Source organism: Trichosurus vulpecula, chromosome 2 (genome assembly GCF_011100635.1).
Source record: "Trichosurus vulpecula isolate mTriVul1 chromosome 2, mTriVul1.pri, whole genome shotgun sequence".
NCBI classification, from domain to species: domain Eukaryota; kingdom Metazoa; phylum Chordata; class Mammalia; order Diprotodontia; family Phalangeridae; genus Trichosurus; species Trichosurus vulpecula.
In genome coordinates this window covers 333,850,251-333,869,542 of record NC_050574.1, presented here as the reverse complement: position 1 = coordinate 333,869,542, position 19,292 = coordinate 333,850,251, and the positions used below count along the sequence as shown (strand labels likewise).

Sequence of the window (19,292 nt, the reverse complement as noted above, 5' to 3'; positions counted from 1 at the left end):
CTTTGTATTTTCAGCATCTGGCACAATGTTGGCTTAATTCTTACTGACAAAAATTAAACAGTCCCAGTGTTATGAGAATTTTTTGACTTCTTATTAATCTTTCTTCTGTGAGGTACAGGGCCATTTCTCCTGGTTAGGTTACTTAGCTGGCTGAAACCTGTTACATTCCTGAGATAAGTCAAAGGGAGTTTGGGCTTCCCAAAGTAATTTAATGTATTTTTTTGTTGAAGGATCTCCCTAGCTCTAAATCAAGAAGCCCTCTCAATTAACCCACTGTAAATTCTAAACCTTGGAAACTTAACTTTTAATAAGTAACTAACTGTTTGACTAGAGGTCTGTGTGACTTTTATGACCTACGAGGAGAGGATTATGAGACTCTACATCAAAAATTACATCTGTCTCTCTGACACAATTTTTCTCTAGAAAATCTTCATTAGAATCCTAATCTTTGTTCAGTTATTTTTCTGATCCTGGAAACTGTGCTCAAGCATAATAAAACCCAGGTTTTAACCTCCAGAATATACAAGTTGTGATAGCTATCTGGCAGCAGTTACCTATCTACATGAACTTAATGGGAATATTTTTACTGTAACTTCTAATATCAAGCTTCCATTCTATTGGAGAGGAGGGGATACAAAATGTACATACAATATAATAAATACCAAGGTAATTTGAGGAAAGAGAGGGCATTAACACCTGGAAGAATCAGGGAAGGTTTCAAGCAAGAGCTGGAACCAGAGTTGAACAGAGGAGGATGGTAAGTATTCTGAAAGGCAGAGCTGAGCAGGCACATTTTAGGCCTAGGGGGATGACATACACAGATGTGGGAGATGGATTCTGAAATCAGACAATAGTCCAGTGTGTCTAGAAAAGACCATGTGTGAAGGGCAATATGATTAAGTTAGGAAGGAATATTGGATTCAGATTATGGAGAGCCTTGAACCTTGGGCAAAGAAATTTGTATTTTATCTCAGAGGCAACTTGGAGCTACTGAATGCTTTCTGAAGACCTGTGTCTTGGGAAGAAAAACTAAGCAACCACTTGCCAGTCTTATTTCCCCCTTCAAACCATCCAACACACTACAAGTGATTTCTAAAACTCTACAGTGTCACACCCATGCTTAAAACCGTAAACAGTTTTTTACTGCCCATTATAATTAAATCTAAATTCTTTAGGCTGGCACTCTGCATCTTCTAGAATCTGGCCCAGATCTACCTTTCCAGCCTTATCACCAAATCCTCAACTTCACAGCTGGTTAAACGCACCGTTTACAAAACAAGACTTGGGATTTTCCCATAGTTGTGCCTTTGCTAACACCATGGTCCCATCTTTCCACTTACCTGAAGTCAACTTAAATAAGGGCTTAACCCAGCACACAGTTATCTCTATCTAAATTTACATAGTATTCAACACCTTTACTATCATAACATCATAGGACTTGGAGGTGGATAATGCCTTACAAATTTGTCAAATAAATCAATGCTCTGTACTATCTCTCATATAAATCTTATAGGATAATAATTTAGACCTGTTGTCTCTTACAATGTCATCTTTATTATGTGTTTACTTCTTTCCTAAGAAGATTTTAAACTACTTTAGGAAAGGGAAAAGCAGCATGGGGTAGTGGCTAGGGAGTCAGCAATACTTGGTGTCATCCAAGGGTCAATAAGTCAACAAGCATGTATTAAATCACTATGTGCCAGGTTGTGCTAAGCACTAGAAATGCTAACATAAGCAAAAAAGATAGTCCTTGTCCTCAAGGAACTTGCATTCTAGTAGGGGAAGACAACACCTAAAAGGGAGCCAAAGGAGGAGGCCTGGTACAGAAAACCCAGTGGAAGTGAGTCAGGAGGACAGCACCAGAAGAGAGCATACAAGTTCTTTAACTTGTCAATGCTCTTTCTTGCTAACTCTTTGAGTTGCAAGGAACAAGCCTACATGAGAAGGAATTTCCTCATATGAATTAAATCACAAGCCCAGTCCCTATCCCTAAGTGAGACTCTTCGAACTTTTACTCACACTTTCCCTCCCCAAAAAATTCATTGGAAAATCTCATTTAGATTCAATCTGCCTGGTACTCAGGGCTCATCAGTACCTCTGTGCTTCTGAATGAGCCCTCTGACTGGAGGGGAAGACCAGGGCCTCTTTCAAAGATGGGCTCAGCACAGCTTTTCTCCCCATTTCCCATCAATTACATTTGCTTTTGGACTTCTTTGGGAAGCTCTTTCATGCCCTAGCTACTGGTATCTTTTCTCCCCCTCCCTCCTCAGTTTGCCATTAAAGTATAAACTACTTGAGGGCAAGAATTTTCTTTGTATTTGTATCCCCAGAGCTTAGCACTGTGCCCAGGGCATAGGAGGTAATGTTGATGGATTTTGTATACCTATCCCTCAAAAGATACATCACTATGCCCTCACATAGGCACACAAATGTTTATCAATGGTGATAGTCACCTAAGGTCTAAGCCTCATATTCCTTCACCATTATAGAACATGTATTTACTCTTTTTATTTACACTTAAGATACAAGTGAATGGCAACAGTGCCTAACAGTTAAGACAGCTGGCCCCAGAGCCCAAAGTACCTGGGTTCAAGCCCTGCTGCTCGCTCATCCTGGCTGTGTGACCCTGGCAAGCCTCCTAACACTGTCAGTCCTCTAATCCAGTGGTATCAGCATGGGAGCCACTGATCCATACATAAGAATCACTGCTGACCACATGATGACTTAATTTTAACATATAATACTATCTATATTGTATTATACTTTTATTTATTTTGTTAAGTATTTCCCAATTACATTTTAATCTGGTTTGGGCCCAGTTAAAAGTGCTGCTGGCTGAATATGGCCAGGTGTTTGATACCTCTCCTCCAGGCCATAAATTAAAGCTCGAAGATGCAAAGAAAATACAGACCTGAAGAGATAAAGGGAGTTTCTTCATCTGGGAGTTCACTATACTAGTGAAATCACAGGTCTGTGAGATATGGGTAAAAGTTAGGTTTCCACAGAAGAGTTAGTTTAGTAAAGTTACATTTCCAAAAGAGTTAAGTTCCACAGAATAACTGTCAGCCTGAACAAAGGAGGAGTAAAGATTTACCAGGATGAGAGCCCTCAGGCAAAGGAAATAGAATTTGTGGTTTTACAGAAACCTCAGTTTCAGGCTATAGGCAAAACTGGTCTAAACTGGCCAGATAACTGGTCAGGGTTGAAGAGAAAACTGGGTCAAATGGCTTAATTGGCTAACTGAATATTACTTCACACACCTACGGAGAGGAGTTTTCCTGCCATTTTTGAACATGGGACATACGATAAGGAGGGGGGAACATGCCAAGGAATTGCACGTGGGAGGGCATATATGGAAGCTTGTGACCTAGAAGGGAGCGGGCCAATCCGTTCTCTGAAGGGAGGTATTGAGCTGATGGTGCATCAATCTACGTCCCTAACAGAATAAAGTTGGTCTTACCCCTGTATTCTCCACTTCCCCTTCCTGAAGAAGGGTGGAGTCCACTCCTGGCCAGGAATGTTTACCAATTCCTTTGAATTCCTCAACAATAATAAAATGCCCTTGATACTAGAATTTCAGTTTCCAGCATGTTTCTAACAGGTCCAATCCCTATTCTAGTGTTATGTGTATTTGTCTCATCATATGTCCTAATCCTTTTTGATGTGAGCCTTACTTTTCCTGAAGAAATAAACTATACTACTGCTAGAGGATTCATGCCTCCTGGTGACAGCCAAAATAAAATGTTTCAAAAAGATCTATGTCCAAAGTGCTGCCTACATTCCTCCTGACCCACCTGACACTACTTTCCTAATCATTTAATTAGCAGTTCAAAGACCTCCAGCAAACAAGCTTCACTAGGCCGCCAGAGATCTACCTAAAAAGAGGTCTAATCATGCCTCCAATTCCCCAACCTCCTCAGCCCAGCAAACTCCAGTGGCTCCCTTATTGCCTCCAGGATTAAACTCCTCTGCCATTTAAAGTTCTTCAACCTGTCCGTTCCTGTCCTACTCTCCAGTCTTTTACATTACTTCCTTCCCCACACTCAAAAATGCAGCTAAGTAGACCTGCAGCTTGTGTTTCTTTTAGTCTACTCTTCTCCTGCTCTTGTAGTGGTTGGCCCCCACACCTAGAACGCTTTACTTCTTGCTCTTGGCTTGTTTCAAAACAGCTTAGATGCCAAGCCTTTCCCATTCCCCCAAAATGCTACTGCCTTACCCTCAGATTACTTATTCTGAGACACATAAATATGTGTGTGTTTTATTTATTTACACTCTCCCTCACTAGACTGTGTGTTCCTTGGGGGCAAGGGTTGTTTTTTCAATCAGTTAACAAGCATTTATTAAGTGCCTGCCATCATGCCAGGCATCAAGGATGCAAAAAGAATTAAAGGATCCCTGCCAGAAATGAGTTTATATTCTAGTCACGAATATATACGTATGTGTGTGTGTAGAAGTATATATAGTCATATATATAATTAGCACATTAGTTATTCCAAAAGTCTCTGTGCAACTTTAAGTTGCAGTAGTTTAAAACTGTACTGAGACTTTTGGCACACTTTGTACATACAGAAGTATGTTTTTTTTTAATTAACTTTATATACGTAAGTGGTTAAATACAAGATAATAGCTAAAGTATATAGCACCTACTATGGGCCAGGAACTGTGCCAAGTGCTTTACAATTATTATCTCATTTGATACTCACAACATTTCTTGGGAAATAGGGGCTATTTTCGTCCCCATTTTACAGATGAAAAGAAAACGGAGGAAAACAAAGATCAAGTGACTTGCCCAGGGTACCACGGCTAGTAAGAATCTGAAGCCACACTTGAACTCGGGGCTTCCTGACTCCAGGCCCAGCATCCACTTCTCAGTATGGGTAGTTTGGGAGAGAAGGTACTGACTGCAGTTGGGGAAAGGCTTCCTGCAGACAGATGGTGGGTATATCTGGGCTGCATGTTAAAACAAAAGAGGAACTCTGGGGCTGACGAGGTAAAGAGGAATTTGCAGGTGTTCGGGGCAACCCAAGACAAAAGCAGGCGGGAGATGGAGCTCTGCACAGTACCTGGAACACAGTAAGCGCTTAATAACAAATAAATGCTCTGTTGCCAGTAAACCCCAAATAAAATCCTAACTGCGGAAAGACCCAGAGGTGTATGCTTTGTTCTACATGCAAGAGAGGCCTCTCCCATTAAAAGAAGAATAGCGACATTACGGAAAACGCAATTCTCATTCGCCACAACGTCAGGGGCTGATTTAAAGAGCACTCACGCAACATTCATCGCGGAAGCCAAAGGACCGCGCTCCGCACCAAAGTGAAGGAGTCCGAGGCCTGGGGTCAGGTGTTGCCCACTTCTTCCCCTCACCTTCCGCATTCCTTAGGAACTCAGGCCTCCTCGGGGGCCTGACCTAGCTTCGCACCTACCTTCTCCGCCGCCACCACCGCCGTCCCTGGCCCCACTGGCTCCCACCACAGTCGCCATGGCCACTCCACCTCCAGGCTCCTCAGCTGTCCCGCGGGACGCAAACACCCGGAGATTGTTTCCCAAGATGCCCCGGAAACGTCCAACGCTCAGCACCGACCACGTGACGCCGCCACGGGCTCGACGCCGCTCACGTGACCTATAGGCCCGCCCACCAAGCGGGGGCGGGGGGCGGAGGCAGGACCACGTGGGCATGTTTGTTTTTCTTCCCTGAAGAAGGAGCCCGAGACACGTGGGTTTTATTTGTGTTCCCTTCTGCCCTGCTGGGCTCTCCTTTCTCTCTCTGGTCTGGAGCTGCTGCTGTACTCTCGCTTTGCTTTAAACTTCCCGTTTTCCATTCCTTTTCTATTTCTAGTTCTGGCTCCATTCAAGAGGGCTCGTGCTTGAGTTTTGGGGAAGGCCAGGAGAGGAAGCGGCTCAGTGCTCTGAGTCTCCTGGCCTTTCCTTGATTTCTCGTGCTGTCCGACCTTTCTCCTGGCGCTCGTGACGGAGTTTCCCGGCCCCGGCAGCTTAAATGCGGGCCTGGGAAGGCGAAATTCAGATAAGCTGTGCTTCTTTATTTGTGGTGACTCATTTGCCACACCTGACAGGTCAGGCCACCCGACCTGGGTTACCTACAAATACGCGACAGGTTTGAGTTTGCATAGCCGAACTAGTGAGTTGACTGTCACACGCAATTAACTGTTTACCAGTTAACTTTATCGAGAGCCTCTTTGGTCACAAGCCGATCAATAAATATCGATTGCCTGTCGTCCAGGAATTTGTAAGTTGGGCACAAGATAGGCCCTTAAAACACGTGAAAAAAATAAGGATATGATAAGGGATGTATAGCATTACTGACAGCTGATTACCACAGGAGCTCCGAGAAAGAAAAAAAATTTAGTTTCGAGGGGGGAGAAAAAAAAAGGAACTAGGAGGAACAGGAAATTTTTCTGTGAAAATCATTTGGAGCCTTTCGCTTTTATCTTCCACCATCTCCCATCTCGCTCCCCCCACCCAGCTTTTTAGCTCCCTTTGATATTTTCTTTATGTTACCGGGTTAAGGTCAGGGACTGTCTTTTTGCTTGTATTTCTATTCCCAGCTCTTGGCAGACTGCCTGACACGTAGTAAGCGCTTAATAAATGTTGGCTTAAATGCTGCTTTTTAGGATATATAAACAAGCACCAGTAAACAAACAAGTACCAACATAAGTGGACCAAGATTCAGGGGGAGCTTAGTTTCCAGTGCCAGTTCTGCCGCCGGCTAGTGTTCCTGCTCTGGAACTCAGGTTCCCCAACTTTGATACAAAGGGGTGAAGAGCCTAAAGATGATCCTAGTTTATCTCCCCTGGATGCTTGATCCTAGATGACCTAATGTCCTTTCCAGTCCCGTGATTCCATGAAGTTACAAACAACTCCATGCCATTTGGCTGAGCTGTTCACGAAACATATGACGCACGCCCGGGCACTTCCTCCAACCGCGGCGCCGAGAGCCGGTTTTCCAACCCGCAAGTAACCTGGCGGAGCATCCCGGCCGGGGGGCTTCAGAGTGCAGGCTCCGCGCCCTGCTCCTCCTCCCGCCGACCCCGGCTCCCGCACCCGGGCTGGTTCGCGCTGCGCAGGCGCGTCAGCAGGACTCCGGGAGTCTGGTTCGTCTGCGTGCTGGAGCGAAGGAGGGAGGAGGGAGGAGGGAAGGGGTGAGTTCCGCCGCCGCCGGCTCGGGCAGCCAGTGTGAGCAGGGCAGGGCAAGGGGCAGCCGGCAACCGGCTTCGAGGGCGGGCAGCCGGCCACGCGTTGCCATGGGCTCCAGCTGGAGCATCGAGGAGGAGGAGGAGCGGCGGCCGCTGCTACAGTCCGGGCCCGGGGCGGGCGCCGCGGCGGCCGGGAGGAGCCGGGCCCCGGCCGGGGAGCGCGGAGCGGCGACGCCGGCGGTGCCCGCGGTGCCGGCGCAGGTCTTGGCCGGGCCCGGGCGCGTGTACGGGCGGCGCTGGCTGGTGCTGCTGCTCTTCTCGCTGATGGCCTTCCTGCAGGGCCTGGTGTGGAATACCTGGGGCCCCATCCAGAACTCGGCCCGCCGGGCCTACGGCTTCTCCAGCTGGGACATCGCGCTGCTCGTGCTCTGGGGGCCCATCGGCTTCCTGCCCTGCTTCGCCTTCATGTGGCTGCTGGACAAGAGAGGTGAGCAGCTGGGGGAGCGCGGCCCCTACACCCACACCCACGGGCACACATTACAGAAACACACCCCAAAACAAGCACACATATACACCACCAGGCACGCAACACACACCCAAACACAATACTTATCCAGACACTGCCCCACATGCGCCCAGAATCCCAAGACGCTTCCCAAATGCCCCCTCCAAAATCTCCCCACAGACACCCCCAAACACACTTCTCCCAACATACACACACCTTTGCAAAACCCATCCAAAGCCACAATATACACCCAGAACCTGAAGACACTCCACATACACACCCAAGGAGCCTAAATACTTACAACCTCAAAAGGCCCCACATGTACCCAAACAGTGCCCCCCACACACTCCCCAAACACACCCACTTCTTCCCAAATGTTTCCACCCTTAGTGCTCCCTCACACGTACACAGACACCTTTACTACCTTCCTAACATACATGCCAAATACTCTTCCCTACAAATACTCCTGATACACCCCCTCAATGCTGCACAAACACACTATCTCAAGAGACACACTCTCCAACCCCAGGCACCCCCTAAACACACCCCAAACCCACCCCTCCAAGTAACGACCCCCCAAAAAAAGTGTTGGAGATTGTTAATGAGGGAGTGTCGCAAGCATCCTATCTTACAGCTATGTACAAGCCTCCTTACCTCCAGTTTCTTTTCCTGTGCTCTGTGAACTTTAAAAAAATTTTTTTAATAACTGTTTCAAAACAAGATGTTAATTTAAGGTTTCCCTTTGAAATACTGTTTTATTTTGTGCATATTTAAACATTCTGAGAAGGAGTCCATAGGCTTGACCAAACTGCCAAAGGGTTGATGATACAAAAAGGGTTAAAAACCCTTGGTAAGCAGAGGGAAATTTAGGAAGGTTTCTTGCATCAGATTTCAGTTTGTAATGTCAAGGGGGTTACTATTATGTAACACCAAAGATCAGAGGCCCTCTGAAAGTTCCTACTTTCCATGGTGGGGGAAGTAGGAAATCACACACTCTAAATCATACTATGTAAAGCTGTTGTTTATTCCTGCTCTCCCTTGGTGAATGCTTTGACTTCCTGAGGTATTTTGGGGTGAGGTTAGGGACATCTCTGGGTTGATAAGGACTCTAATTTTAATATTTTACTTCTTTCTAATTACAGATAAAAAACAATTTTTAACATTTTGTTGTATAAATTTGGAGTTCCAAATTCTCTCCCTCCTTCCTTCTCCTCCTCCCTCATTAAGAAAGCAAACAATTTTATATAGGTTATACATGTGCAGTCATGCAATTAGTCATGTTGTGAAAGAAAACAGACCAAAAGAAAATCCAAGAAAAATAAAGTAAAGAAAAAGTGTGCTTCCATCTGCATCCAGACTCCATCAGTTGTTTCTCTGGAAGTGGGTAGCATTTTGGATCCTAAATCCCTCAGAATACTTTTGGATCATTGTACTGTTGAGAATAACCAAGTCATTCAGTGATGATCATTGTACAATATTACTATTACTGTGTACACTGTTCTGGTTCAGCTTACTTCACTTTGCATCAGTTCATGTAAGTCTTTCCAGGTTTTTCTGAAAGCATCCTGCTCATCATTTCTTATAGCACAATAATATTCCATTACAATCATATACAGCAATTCAGCTATTCCCCCACTGGTCGACATCCCCTTGATTTCCAATTCTTTGCCTCCACAGAAAGAGCTGCTGTAAATATTTTTGTACATGTAGGTCCTTTTTCCTTTTTTTTTTTAATCTCTAGGTTGCAGACCTAGTAGTAGTATTGCTGGGTCAAAAGTTATGCGTGGTTTTATAGCCCTTTGGCATAGTTCCAAATTGCCCTCCAGAATGGTTGGATCAGTTCACAACTGAGGCCGTGCTTTAGATCCCAGTTTTCCCACATTTGTCATTTTCCTTTTCTGTCACATTAACCATTCTGATAGGTATGCGATGGTATCTCGGAGTTGTTTTAATTTGCATTTTTTCTAATCAGTAGTGATTTCTTCATATAACTCTAGATAGCTTTGATTTCTTTGTCTGAAAATTGCCTCTTCATATCCTTTTTATCCCCATTTATCAATTGGCGAATGAATTATGTTCTTATAAATTTGACTCAGTTCTCTATATATTTGGGAAATTAGGCCTTTAGTTAATGAAGATTCTGTTACAAGCGAATAATGAGAAGATGTTATTCAGGATCAGGCACTAGCAGTGGAGATGTTAAAGAATTCAGATCTAATACTCCCTTGCAAGTAGAAGATGAAGTTTGATAGCAGTGAACTTATTGAGGGGCTGTGAGTCAGAAGCTTGTTCCAAGGAAGTTTCAAATCCTTGTAGATAAATTACCAAAGCTAAATGTCTCTTCTCATCTTGGACAAATTGGTCTTAACAATAGATCTTGTACCACCAGGACCAGTGTTGCTTGGACCAAGACTTCTTCTATCAGACCTAGAGCATTAATACATATTCTGTGTGTTTGGAGGTGGGGAGGATACCAAGGGCGAGCTTGTCTGAATGTGTCCCATTCATGGATATCTTTTGAAGAGTCTCCGGAGCTCATGCTGTCCTTGTCAGGTGTTTATTGAAATACTGCCACCTCCATCCCTAGCTCCTTAGTATTTTGAGACAGAGCGGCCATGCCAGTGTCTGCTCATTATTACAGAACCCTGGACAGTAGGAACTCATTATCTGCTCTTTCCCCCACCCCACACATTTTGTGGCTAACAAACTCCTACCTCATTCTCTCCCGATTCCTGTGATTCTTGGGCTGCTGGGATAAAAATCTCCCTCTTCCTGAATGTCCATTCTCATCTTGCTCTTCTTTACTTCTCTGGGTCCTTCAGTCTTCTGCCATACTACATTAGCTAAGTACCCTCCATTCTAGATCTCTTTTTTTTAATTTAATTTAATTTATTTTTTTTTGTTATATTTTAAGTTCCAAACTGTCTCTTTCCCTCCCTCCCCAACCCACACTAGAGAAGGGTTAACACATATGTATGTGTGTGTGTGTGTGTGTGTGTGTGTGTGTAAAACCATATTGGGCATACTTCTATTTATCAATTCTTTCTGTAGAGGTGGATAGCATAATTATTTAATTTCATTATTAAACATTTCCGTGTTTTTCTAAAATGAACCTGCTTATCATTTCTTACAGCACAGTAGTAGTCCTAGTGTCTCTTAGATGTCTAGTAAGCTTTTTTTGTTGCCCTTTTTTCTCAACATCACTTCCTGGTAATCTTTCCCCTAAGAACACTCCTTTGTAACAAAGAAACACATTAAATTGAGACAAAGCAACACATTTATCATGTTCAGCATTGAATGCCTCATTCTATTCTCATAATCTACCACCTCCCTACTGAGAAAAAGGAAATCTGTTTCTTCAGCCAATATGTTTCATGTTTTCTGGTGTTACCACTGGTCGTGCGTTGTTGATTTGGATTCTGGTGTCATGTAGTGTTGTTTTCTTTACATTATTGGGGTGCTTGCATATATTATTCTCTTGGTTCTGTTTACTTGCCTCTGAACCCAGATCTCTTCACAAACTTTTCATCTTCTGTTCATTGAAACAAGATTCTCACCAAAAGACGTCATATCCTTGGCCACCCTGTCCGGTGCCGGTTGTTACTTCAGTTAGGTCCCAAGATTTTGAGCCAGGAGAATAAAATGTAAAAACTCCTTGCTTTCTTCTCTCCCTTTCAGACTTTTCCTTTTAGTGCTTGATTACTGTCACTCCATACTGAAGGAGTTCCTTGGGAACTTTTATACCTCTTGATGGCCCTTCTAATCCTAGTTCCTCAGTCTCCTCCACTTCCATTATCTATATCTTTAATTCTACTTTAGCCACCCAAGGAGTGGTCATTCATTCCTTAGATCGAACTGTCACCAGAACTGTGCCAGCTGTTTGATTTTGAACTCTGAGATTCTCCTCTTTGTTCATAATCTATGTTTCCATTTCTTCATTCTTCTTTCCCCCATTTAAAATGTTTATTTTTAAAAATTTGAGCTCCAAATTATCTCCCATCCCCCTCCCGTTGAGAAGGCAAGCAATTCTTCATGCTTCCAAATGTTGTTCTTTGTACATAGAGCCCCCAGTTAACTCTACCCTTTCCTATTCTCCTACTATATTACCCATTCTCTGACCTCATTTCCTTCTCTTTACAGTCTTGACTATAGAAACAACCAGTTTAAGAACATAGAGTCTTCTGTCTTCCAGTTCCTTGCCCTTTATCATTCAGCCATGTCCTTGTCCTACCAATTTGTTAACTACCTGCCTTCTCCACTTTTGCTCTTGGGCTTCTGTTCAATCATATTGGAATAGACCACTGCTGATTCTCATTATCCAGTCTCAACTGGGCCCTCGTTGTGGTATGACAATCCTTTTAGTCTTCCCTAATTGATTCTGTAACATATTCTCCACAGCAGTAATTCCAAACCTTTTTTTTTAAGCTCTCTTCTTTAGTCCCTTCTTCACATCCCTCTTTATCAGAATATGACCTCACTTCCTTTACTGATTAAATTGGGGTCATTTTCCTGACTTCCCTCACTACCCACGTCCTAACCTCTTTACATCTTCATTTAGACTGTCCTCTCCTCCTTTGCTCCACCTCTGAGAGAGGTGGCTTTTCGTGTAAGTCCTTTCATCAGTTAGAGCTTGCCCCTTTGTTCATTTTTTCTCTTTTTATTCTTTTTTCATCTTCAGGCTGTTTCTCTCCACTTATTCTTTCCCATCTGCCTACAAATATACTCAGTTGTTTCTCATCCTTAAAATGTTTTACTTGATCCAACCCCCAAGCTATCCTATAACTTTCCTCCCTCTCGTTGTCAGACTCAGAGAATGATCAACACTCCTGCCTGCTCTTCCTCACTGCTTGTCAACCCATTGCTATTTAGCTTCTGACCCTCTCACCATTATACTAAAACTGCTCTCTCAAATGTTATCAGTATGACAGAGGCAGTATGGTACAGTGGAAAGAACTGACGTTAGAGGACCTGGGTTTCAACTCAAATTCTGCCACTTAACTCTTTGTGACCTTGGGTAAGTCATTTAACCCTCTGGGCCTCGATTTCAGCTTCTGCGAAATAAAGAAGTTAGCCTAGATGATCTCTAAGTATCTTCTAGCTTTAAGTTAATAATCCTATTAATTTCTTAACTGCCGGATCCAATGATCTTTTTGTTAGACCTTATCCTCCTTGACTTCTCTGAAGTTTTTGACACTAGGCTATTGCCTGGCTGTAGGAGTCTTTATCTTTATGTAAGACTCAGCTCAGTGCTACCTTTTTTGGGAAGCCTTTTTTAATCATCCCAGGTGTTAGTGCTCTCACTTTTCTCAAGTTACCTTGTACTTGTTTATGTATGTATCTGTTCTATCTCATAGGCTAATGTAAGTTCTTTGAAGGTAGGGATTTTTTTTGGGGGGGGGGGCACTTTGTTTTCTCAGTGCCTTGCAGATACCAGGTTCTTGTGTCTATGGAATTGAGTATCAGGATTCTGGCCAGCACCTAGAGCTTGTCTTGTATAAAGAACACGGTTAATAAGTATTTATTGGTGATCCTTTGGCAGCAATGTTGGGTTGGCTTTTAGATTTGTTACTGATACAGACAACTGCTACAGCAGGGTGAGTTACTACTACCAGTAAGTGGGGCAAGGCTGCCTAAAAAGCTGATGAAATCTCAGACTGTTTTAAAAGAAATAATGTTATTGTACTAGTCAGACTAAATTTGGAGTACAACTCTCAGTTCTGAGTGTCATCATTTTTAAAAATACAACTGATTACCTGGATTTTATCTGGTAGAAAGTAATAGGAATGGTGGCAAGTCTTAAAGTTACGTCATTTGGGTAGCAATTGAGGAACTTAGGATGTTTGGTTTAGAGAAAATTTAGACAGGGATGGAATATTTGAATGATTCTAATGTTGAAGAGGGATTAGGTTCATCCTTTGTTGTTCCAGGAAGCAAACAGCCGGCTGGTTATAAACGATTGTAGTGAGGTTTGCCTTAGTATCCAGTCAGCAGCTGTTAACCTTTGCCCCAGGAGAAGTCCAAAAACTGAATAGATTACGGGGCAGAGTTGGCAAGATGACTAAAATGAGTAGGCCCTGTTGGGATGACTGGTTGGGATGTAGGATGATAGCTTGAGGGGATGGTAGGGGAAAGTGAAGGTTAAAAAAAATCTTAAAAGTAAGACTATCACCGTCATCATTATCACTAACATTCATAGAGCACTTTCAGGCTTGTAAAATGTTGACCATGTTTTATCTTATTTGACACTTACGGTAATCCTGAGAAGTAGGTACTATTATTCTATTTTTACAGATGAGGAAACTGAGGCTTAGATTAAGCGACTTACCCAGGGTCACATAACTAGCTAGTGAGGTTAGATTTGAACTCAGGTCTTCCTCATTCCAAGTCCAGAGCTGTAACCATTATACCACTTAGCTGCTCTTTGACAGGAAGGACATGTTTCAAGGCAACAGGAAGGGAGCCAGTGGAAAAGGAATGATTAAGAATGTTAGCAAGAGGAGATAATTTAAGAGGCAAGCTTCTAAACTAGGCAAGCAGTGGTGTCAAACTGAAATAGAAATGGGGGATTGGTTTAAGTAAACAGGTTGGTGTTGGCAAGGCCAAGGGTCACCTTATCCTCCAAGACTGAAGCAGAGAAGATGTAGATTGATGCTGAGATGATCTGAGGTATGTGATTGGGGGGAGGAAAGGAAACTCACAATAGATGGCCTTAATTTTTACAGTGAAATGTGAGGCAAAGTCTATATATAGACCTATATCATCCTATATTTTTCTCTGTCACAGCCAAATTAACTTGAAAAAGCTGTCAACACTCATTGCCTCCACTTTCTCACCTTCTCCTCATTTTTCAGCCTGTTAAAATCTGGCTTCCATCACTACCACTAGACTGAAACTGCTCTTTCTGAGTTCCCCAGTGATTTCTTTATTGCTAAATTCAGTGGCCTTTCCTCAGTCCTTATCCTGAATTTCTGTAGCATTTGACATTGTTGGCCATGCCCTCCTTCCAGGTACTCTCTCCTTAGATTTTCTTGACTTTGCCCTCTTATAGATCTCTTGCTGCATGTTAGATCCTGTTTCAACAATCTGGCTGGAAGCTTCTGTGGGGGTGTAAGATCCACCCACAGCCAGCACCCAGAAAGCTGCCAACAGCACAGGTTCTTTTGATCTGCTTAACTAAGGAAAGCAAGGTGAAGGGGTTGACAGGTTTACTTTAATCCAGCATACAGACAGCATTCACTTAGCAAAATACAAACAAATTACAAATATCAACAGACAGACCCAATACAATTCATAGTTACCAACATCTAGGTTCAGCCTGGGAGCTCAGAACAAGGGCTGGCCCAGAGTCACGCGCCACCACTGCTGTGGCAAAGAGCTCCAAGGAACAGACAGCCAACCCCTGGTTTTTATATCTTTTTCAGCGTCAGGGGTGAGTCACACATGCGACTCACCCATGTGACCTAGAATTGTCACAAAGAGGTAGACTTAAACCGACACACTCCACCCCTTGTTCTAGGATACATAATCTAATCAGTCATGTATCCTAGAACATACATTGTGGTCCAATTACGAAGGAAACTAAAACGTATCATTCACAGTAAAGCAAAACATATCATTCAGTGACGCTCCCAAATATTGGTTTACAATTCAAATGTGACCCACCCCTAGGTCCCAGCAAGATAATCTCTTCAATCAGTCATTCCCAAAGTACTTGTTAACAATTCAAATGTCCACCCCTAGGTCAAAGCAAGTTAATCACTTTAGCTCATAAAGTACTTCTTGAGCATATACATTGCCATTGCAGGCTTTTTCCCAGTACCCTGAGGCACAGGCATGCTTTAGTTAGTAAAGTCCTAAAGCAAACAAACAGAGTTCTCTTGGGGATGTCTCCTCCTCAAACCAGCGTTGCAGGCTTCCAGGTGGCACCCAAAGTCCTAATTTCAAAGAAAGAGTCCAAACAAAGTTCTTTTAGGGTCTGTTCTCCCCATTATGTTCCAGTCCCTGGTTCCAAGTCCTAAGGGGTGACTAGATGATAAAAGCCAATGGGGTGGGGTCCCTGGGGGGTCCAAGGCACTTCCCTCACCCCAACAAAAACAAATCCATGTCTCCCTCCTGGATCCCAAGCAGCCCAAGCTGAAGGGACCAAAAAAGTCAACTCAGTGCCTTGCTGCAAAGTTTCCATCTTGCCCCAGGGCTGAATTCCAAGCCCCTGGGCTCCTGGTTGTCTAGTTCTGGGTGGCCCCTCCTGGCTTCTGCCAGAATCTGGATTGCAATGTAGGTGATTCTAGGGGTGGAGTGTGTCGGTAAGCAAAATGGGCTCCTTAGCACTTAGTTCAACAAGTGCCCTTAAATAATTTGGCTTTTGTTCCCTTTGAGTAATTCATTGAGCCTTACTAGGTGCTAAGCCCCAGGCCCAAACCCCTGTTAGGTGTAAAACCTTAGTGGGTGTGGATTGGCAACTAAGGTGGGGCTAACTCCAGGGAGGGTCTAGTTTACACGTCTGGGAGAGCAGGGGCTTTTAGACCAAGTGGGTTTAAGTCCACCTCTTTGTGACGATTCTAGGTCACATGGGTGAGTCGCATGTGTGACTCACCCCTGACGCTGAAAAAGATAAAAAACCAGGGGTTGACTGTCTGTTCTTTGGAGCTCATTCCTGCAGCAGTGGTGGCGCGTGACTCTGGGCCAGCCCTTGTTCTGAGCTCCCAGGCTGAACCTAGATGTTGGTAACTATGAATTGTATTGGGTCTGTCTGTTGATATTTGTAATTTGTTTGTATTTTGCTCTGAAGTTCAGAATGCTGGTTTTTTCCCCTGAACTAAGTGAATGCTGTCTGTATGCTGGATTAAAGTAAACTTGTCAACCCCTTCACCTTGCTTTCCTTAGTTAAGCAGATCAAAAGAACCTGTGCTGTTGGCAGCTTTCTGGGTGCTGGCTGTGGGTGGATCTTACACCCCCACAGAAGCTGCTAGCCGGATTGTTGAAACAGATCCTTCTGTCTTTGCAGGATCGTCACAGTCCACTTCCTATACTTTGTGCCTAGCTGTCCCCCAGGGCTCTATCCTGGGCTTTCTTAGCTAATCTCTCTATACTCTCTTGATGAACTCATCAGCTTTCATGGATTTGACTCTTTTGTCTTTGCAGATGATTCCCATATCCAGCCCTCTTCTTTCTCCTTCCTTAGCCTCAGTCCACTTCTCCAGCTGACTATTGGACATCTTCATTGATGTCAAACTCCTATCAGACTCAATAAATAAGTCCTAAATAGTTATTATCTTTTTACCTAAATGCACACCTCTCTTAACTTTCTTACCTTTGCTGAGGGCACATATTTTTGGTTCCCATGGTCAGAATAAGTCATTCCCAGCTACTCCTTCTCCTCATCCCACATACCCAGGTAAATGGCCAGGTCTTGTTGATTCTAGTCAGACAGAATTAATTAAGGGCTTGCCTGTGCTAGTCACTGTACTAAGTGCTGAAGATACAAAGAAAAACTGTTAAAAACAAACTAACATGGTCCCTGCTGCTCAAGGAGCTCACATTCTAACCAGGGAGACAAAGTTGCAAGCAACTATGTAAGATAAATACAGTATAAATAGGAGGTAATCTCAGATGGAAGCAAGAAGAGCATTCCAGGCATGAGAGACAGCTAATGAGAAGGTATAAAATCAGGAGATTGAGCGTGACGGCAGGAAGTTCTGTGTCATTGGATCACTAGTATGTGGAGAGGAGTAGAGTGTAAGAAGAATAGAAAGATAAAGGGAAGCCAAATTATGAAGGGCCATGAAACCAAGAAAATTTCACATTTGATCTTGGAGATAAGGTAATAGGGAATTACTGGAGTTTATTGACTAGGGGGTTGATATGGCCAGACCTGCACTTTTTAGGAAGATCGCTTTGGTTGCTGAATGGAGAAAATTGTGACACAAAGACTAACTAGCAAGCTTCTGCAGTAGTCCAGGATGAGATGACGAGATTGTCCACCAGGATTGTAGCAAGGTCAGAGGAGAGAAAGGGGGATATATGAGAGCTGTTGAATTGACAGGACTTGGCAGTTGATTGGATATGGGGCTGAGAGGGTATAAAGAGTTGAGGATGACACCTAGGTTTTGAGCTTGACTGACTGGGAGGGTGGTAATGCCCTTGACAGTAGTAACAAGGAAGTTAGGGAGAGTAGAGGGATAAGGGGAAAATTAAGATAAATTGAGTTCAGTTTTGCACACCTTGGGTTTAAGGTATCTATGGGACATCCAGTTCAGGAAGTCTAATAGGCAGTTATATATGTGAGACTGGAGGACAAGAGAAGATAGACCTAGGTAAGTGGTCATCTTCATAGAAATAGGAGCTGAAACAATGGCAACTGATAAGATCAAGTAAAATAGGATAGAAGGAATAGAAAAGAGGGCCCAGGACAGAACTTTGGAGGACACCCACACTTCTGGATGTGACCTCGAAAAGGTCTAGCACAAGAGAAAGACAAATAGGCATAGAACCAAGAGAAATCAGTGTCAGAAAAATCTAGAGAGAAGAAAAGTACAAAAGAAGGTGGTCAACAGCATCAGAGACTACAGCGATGTCAAGAAGGATGAGAATTGAGAAAAGGACATTAGATTTGGCAACTAAAGAATCATTGGTAACCTTGGAGAGGGCAATTTCAGTTGAATGATGAGATTAGAAGCTGGGCTGAAAAGAATTAAGGAGTGAGAGAAAAAGAAGTAAAGGCATCAATTGTAGAAGGCTTTTTCAAAGAATTTAGCTGTTAAAGCAAGGAGAGACAGCCCAGTGGTTATCTAGAAAGGATGGATCAAGTAAGATTTTTAGCAGGTGAGAGAGGGCATGTTTGAGGGATAGGGAGGGATTGAAGATAAGTGAGAATGTGGGGGAAGAAAGAAGGAGTTATTTGGAGGAGATGGGATGGAATGAGATCACTTGTACATGCCCTGGAATTGGTTTTGGCTAGGAGAAAGGCATGAGACAAGGAGTAAAGGAGGAGAAAGTGGCAGAAGACATTTGAGTGATATAATGTGAAAAAGAAGGAAGAAGGAGCTCTCTTCAATTTTTTCAGTGAAATATGAGGCAATGTGGTTGAGACTTAGAGGGTACCTACCATTTGAAAGGTTTGAGGTTTAATGGAAAGTTTGGAAAAACTGCTATGGTGAGTGAGAGAGTGACTCAGTTAGGGAGGTGTAAAGGGATTACCATACCGTAGAGAGGGCCCAGTTGTGATTATGGAACATAAATTTGTAGTGGACCCAGTCAGCATAATTGTATGATTTTCAAACAAGTGTGAATGAAGGCAGGGGATGGTGGGAGCCATCCAAGGCTGAAGTTTGGCCAGAGAAGTTCTTGGATAGGAAGAAGAGGCAAGGAACTTGAGAAAAGATGATGACAGTAGAACTGAAATTGTTCACCAGAGGTTCAGGGTGGGAAACAGAAGAGACTATAACTGGTGTGGGGGTGCTGTTCTGGGGAAAGATCTAAGGGATTGAGGGATTGGGAGTATGGGGAGGATGAAGGACAGAATTCAGAGTTGCAGGGCAGAGGGAGAGGTGGTTAATAACAGATTATTATCAGATAAAGGAGAAGAGAGTGATTGGCAGTGCCAAGGTCGCAGAGAGATCAAGAAAGATAAAGATTGA

At 43.5% G+C, this 19,292-nt stretch overlaps 2 protein-coding genes across 4 annotated transcripts in view; one reads left to right on the top strand and one right to left on the bottom strand.

Moving 5' to 3' along the window:
• HSPBAP1 (HSPB1 associated protein 1) overlaps positions 1-5,589 on the bottom strand; it is a 52,120-nt gene extending 46,531 nt beyond the window's left edge. For 2 of the 3 annotated variants that reach the window (XM_036745995.1, XM_036745998.1), the window contains exon 1: positions 5,424-5,526. In XM_036745995.1, the coding sequence (XP_036601890.1) occupies positions 5,424-5,481 (58 nt within the window). In that variant the 5' untranslated portion in view covers positions 5,482-5,526. Of the gene's footprint in view, positions 1-5,423 lie in introns of all 3 variants that reach the window. The other variant, XM_036745996.1, reaches the window with a different exon arrangement.
• A 1,670-nt stretch (positions 5,590-7,259) lies between these two features.
• Positions 7,260-19,292, top strand: part of SLC49A4 (solute carrier family 49 member 4) — a 129,355-nt gene continuing 117,322 nt past the window's right edge. Inside the window, exon 1 of the mRNA XM_036742880.1 lies at positions 7,260-7,638. Coding sequence (XP_036598775.1) covers positions 7,260-7,638 — 379 coding nt within the window. The remainder of the gene's footprint in view (positions 7,639-19,292) is intronic.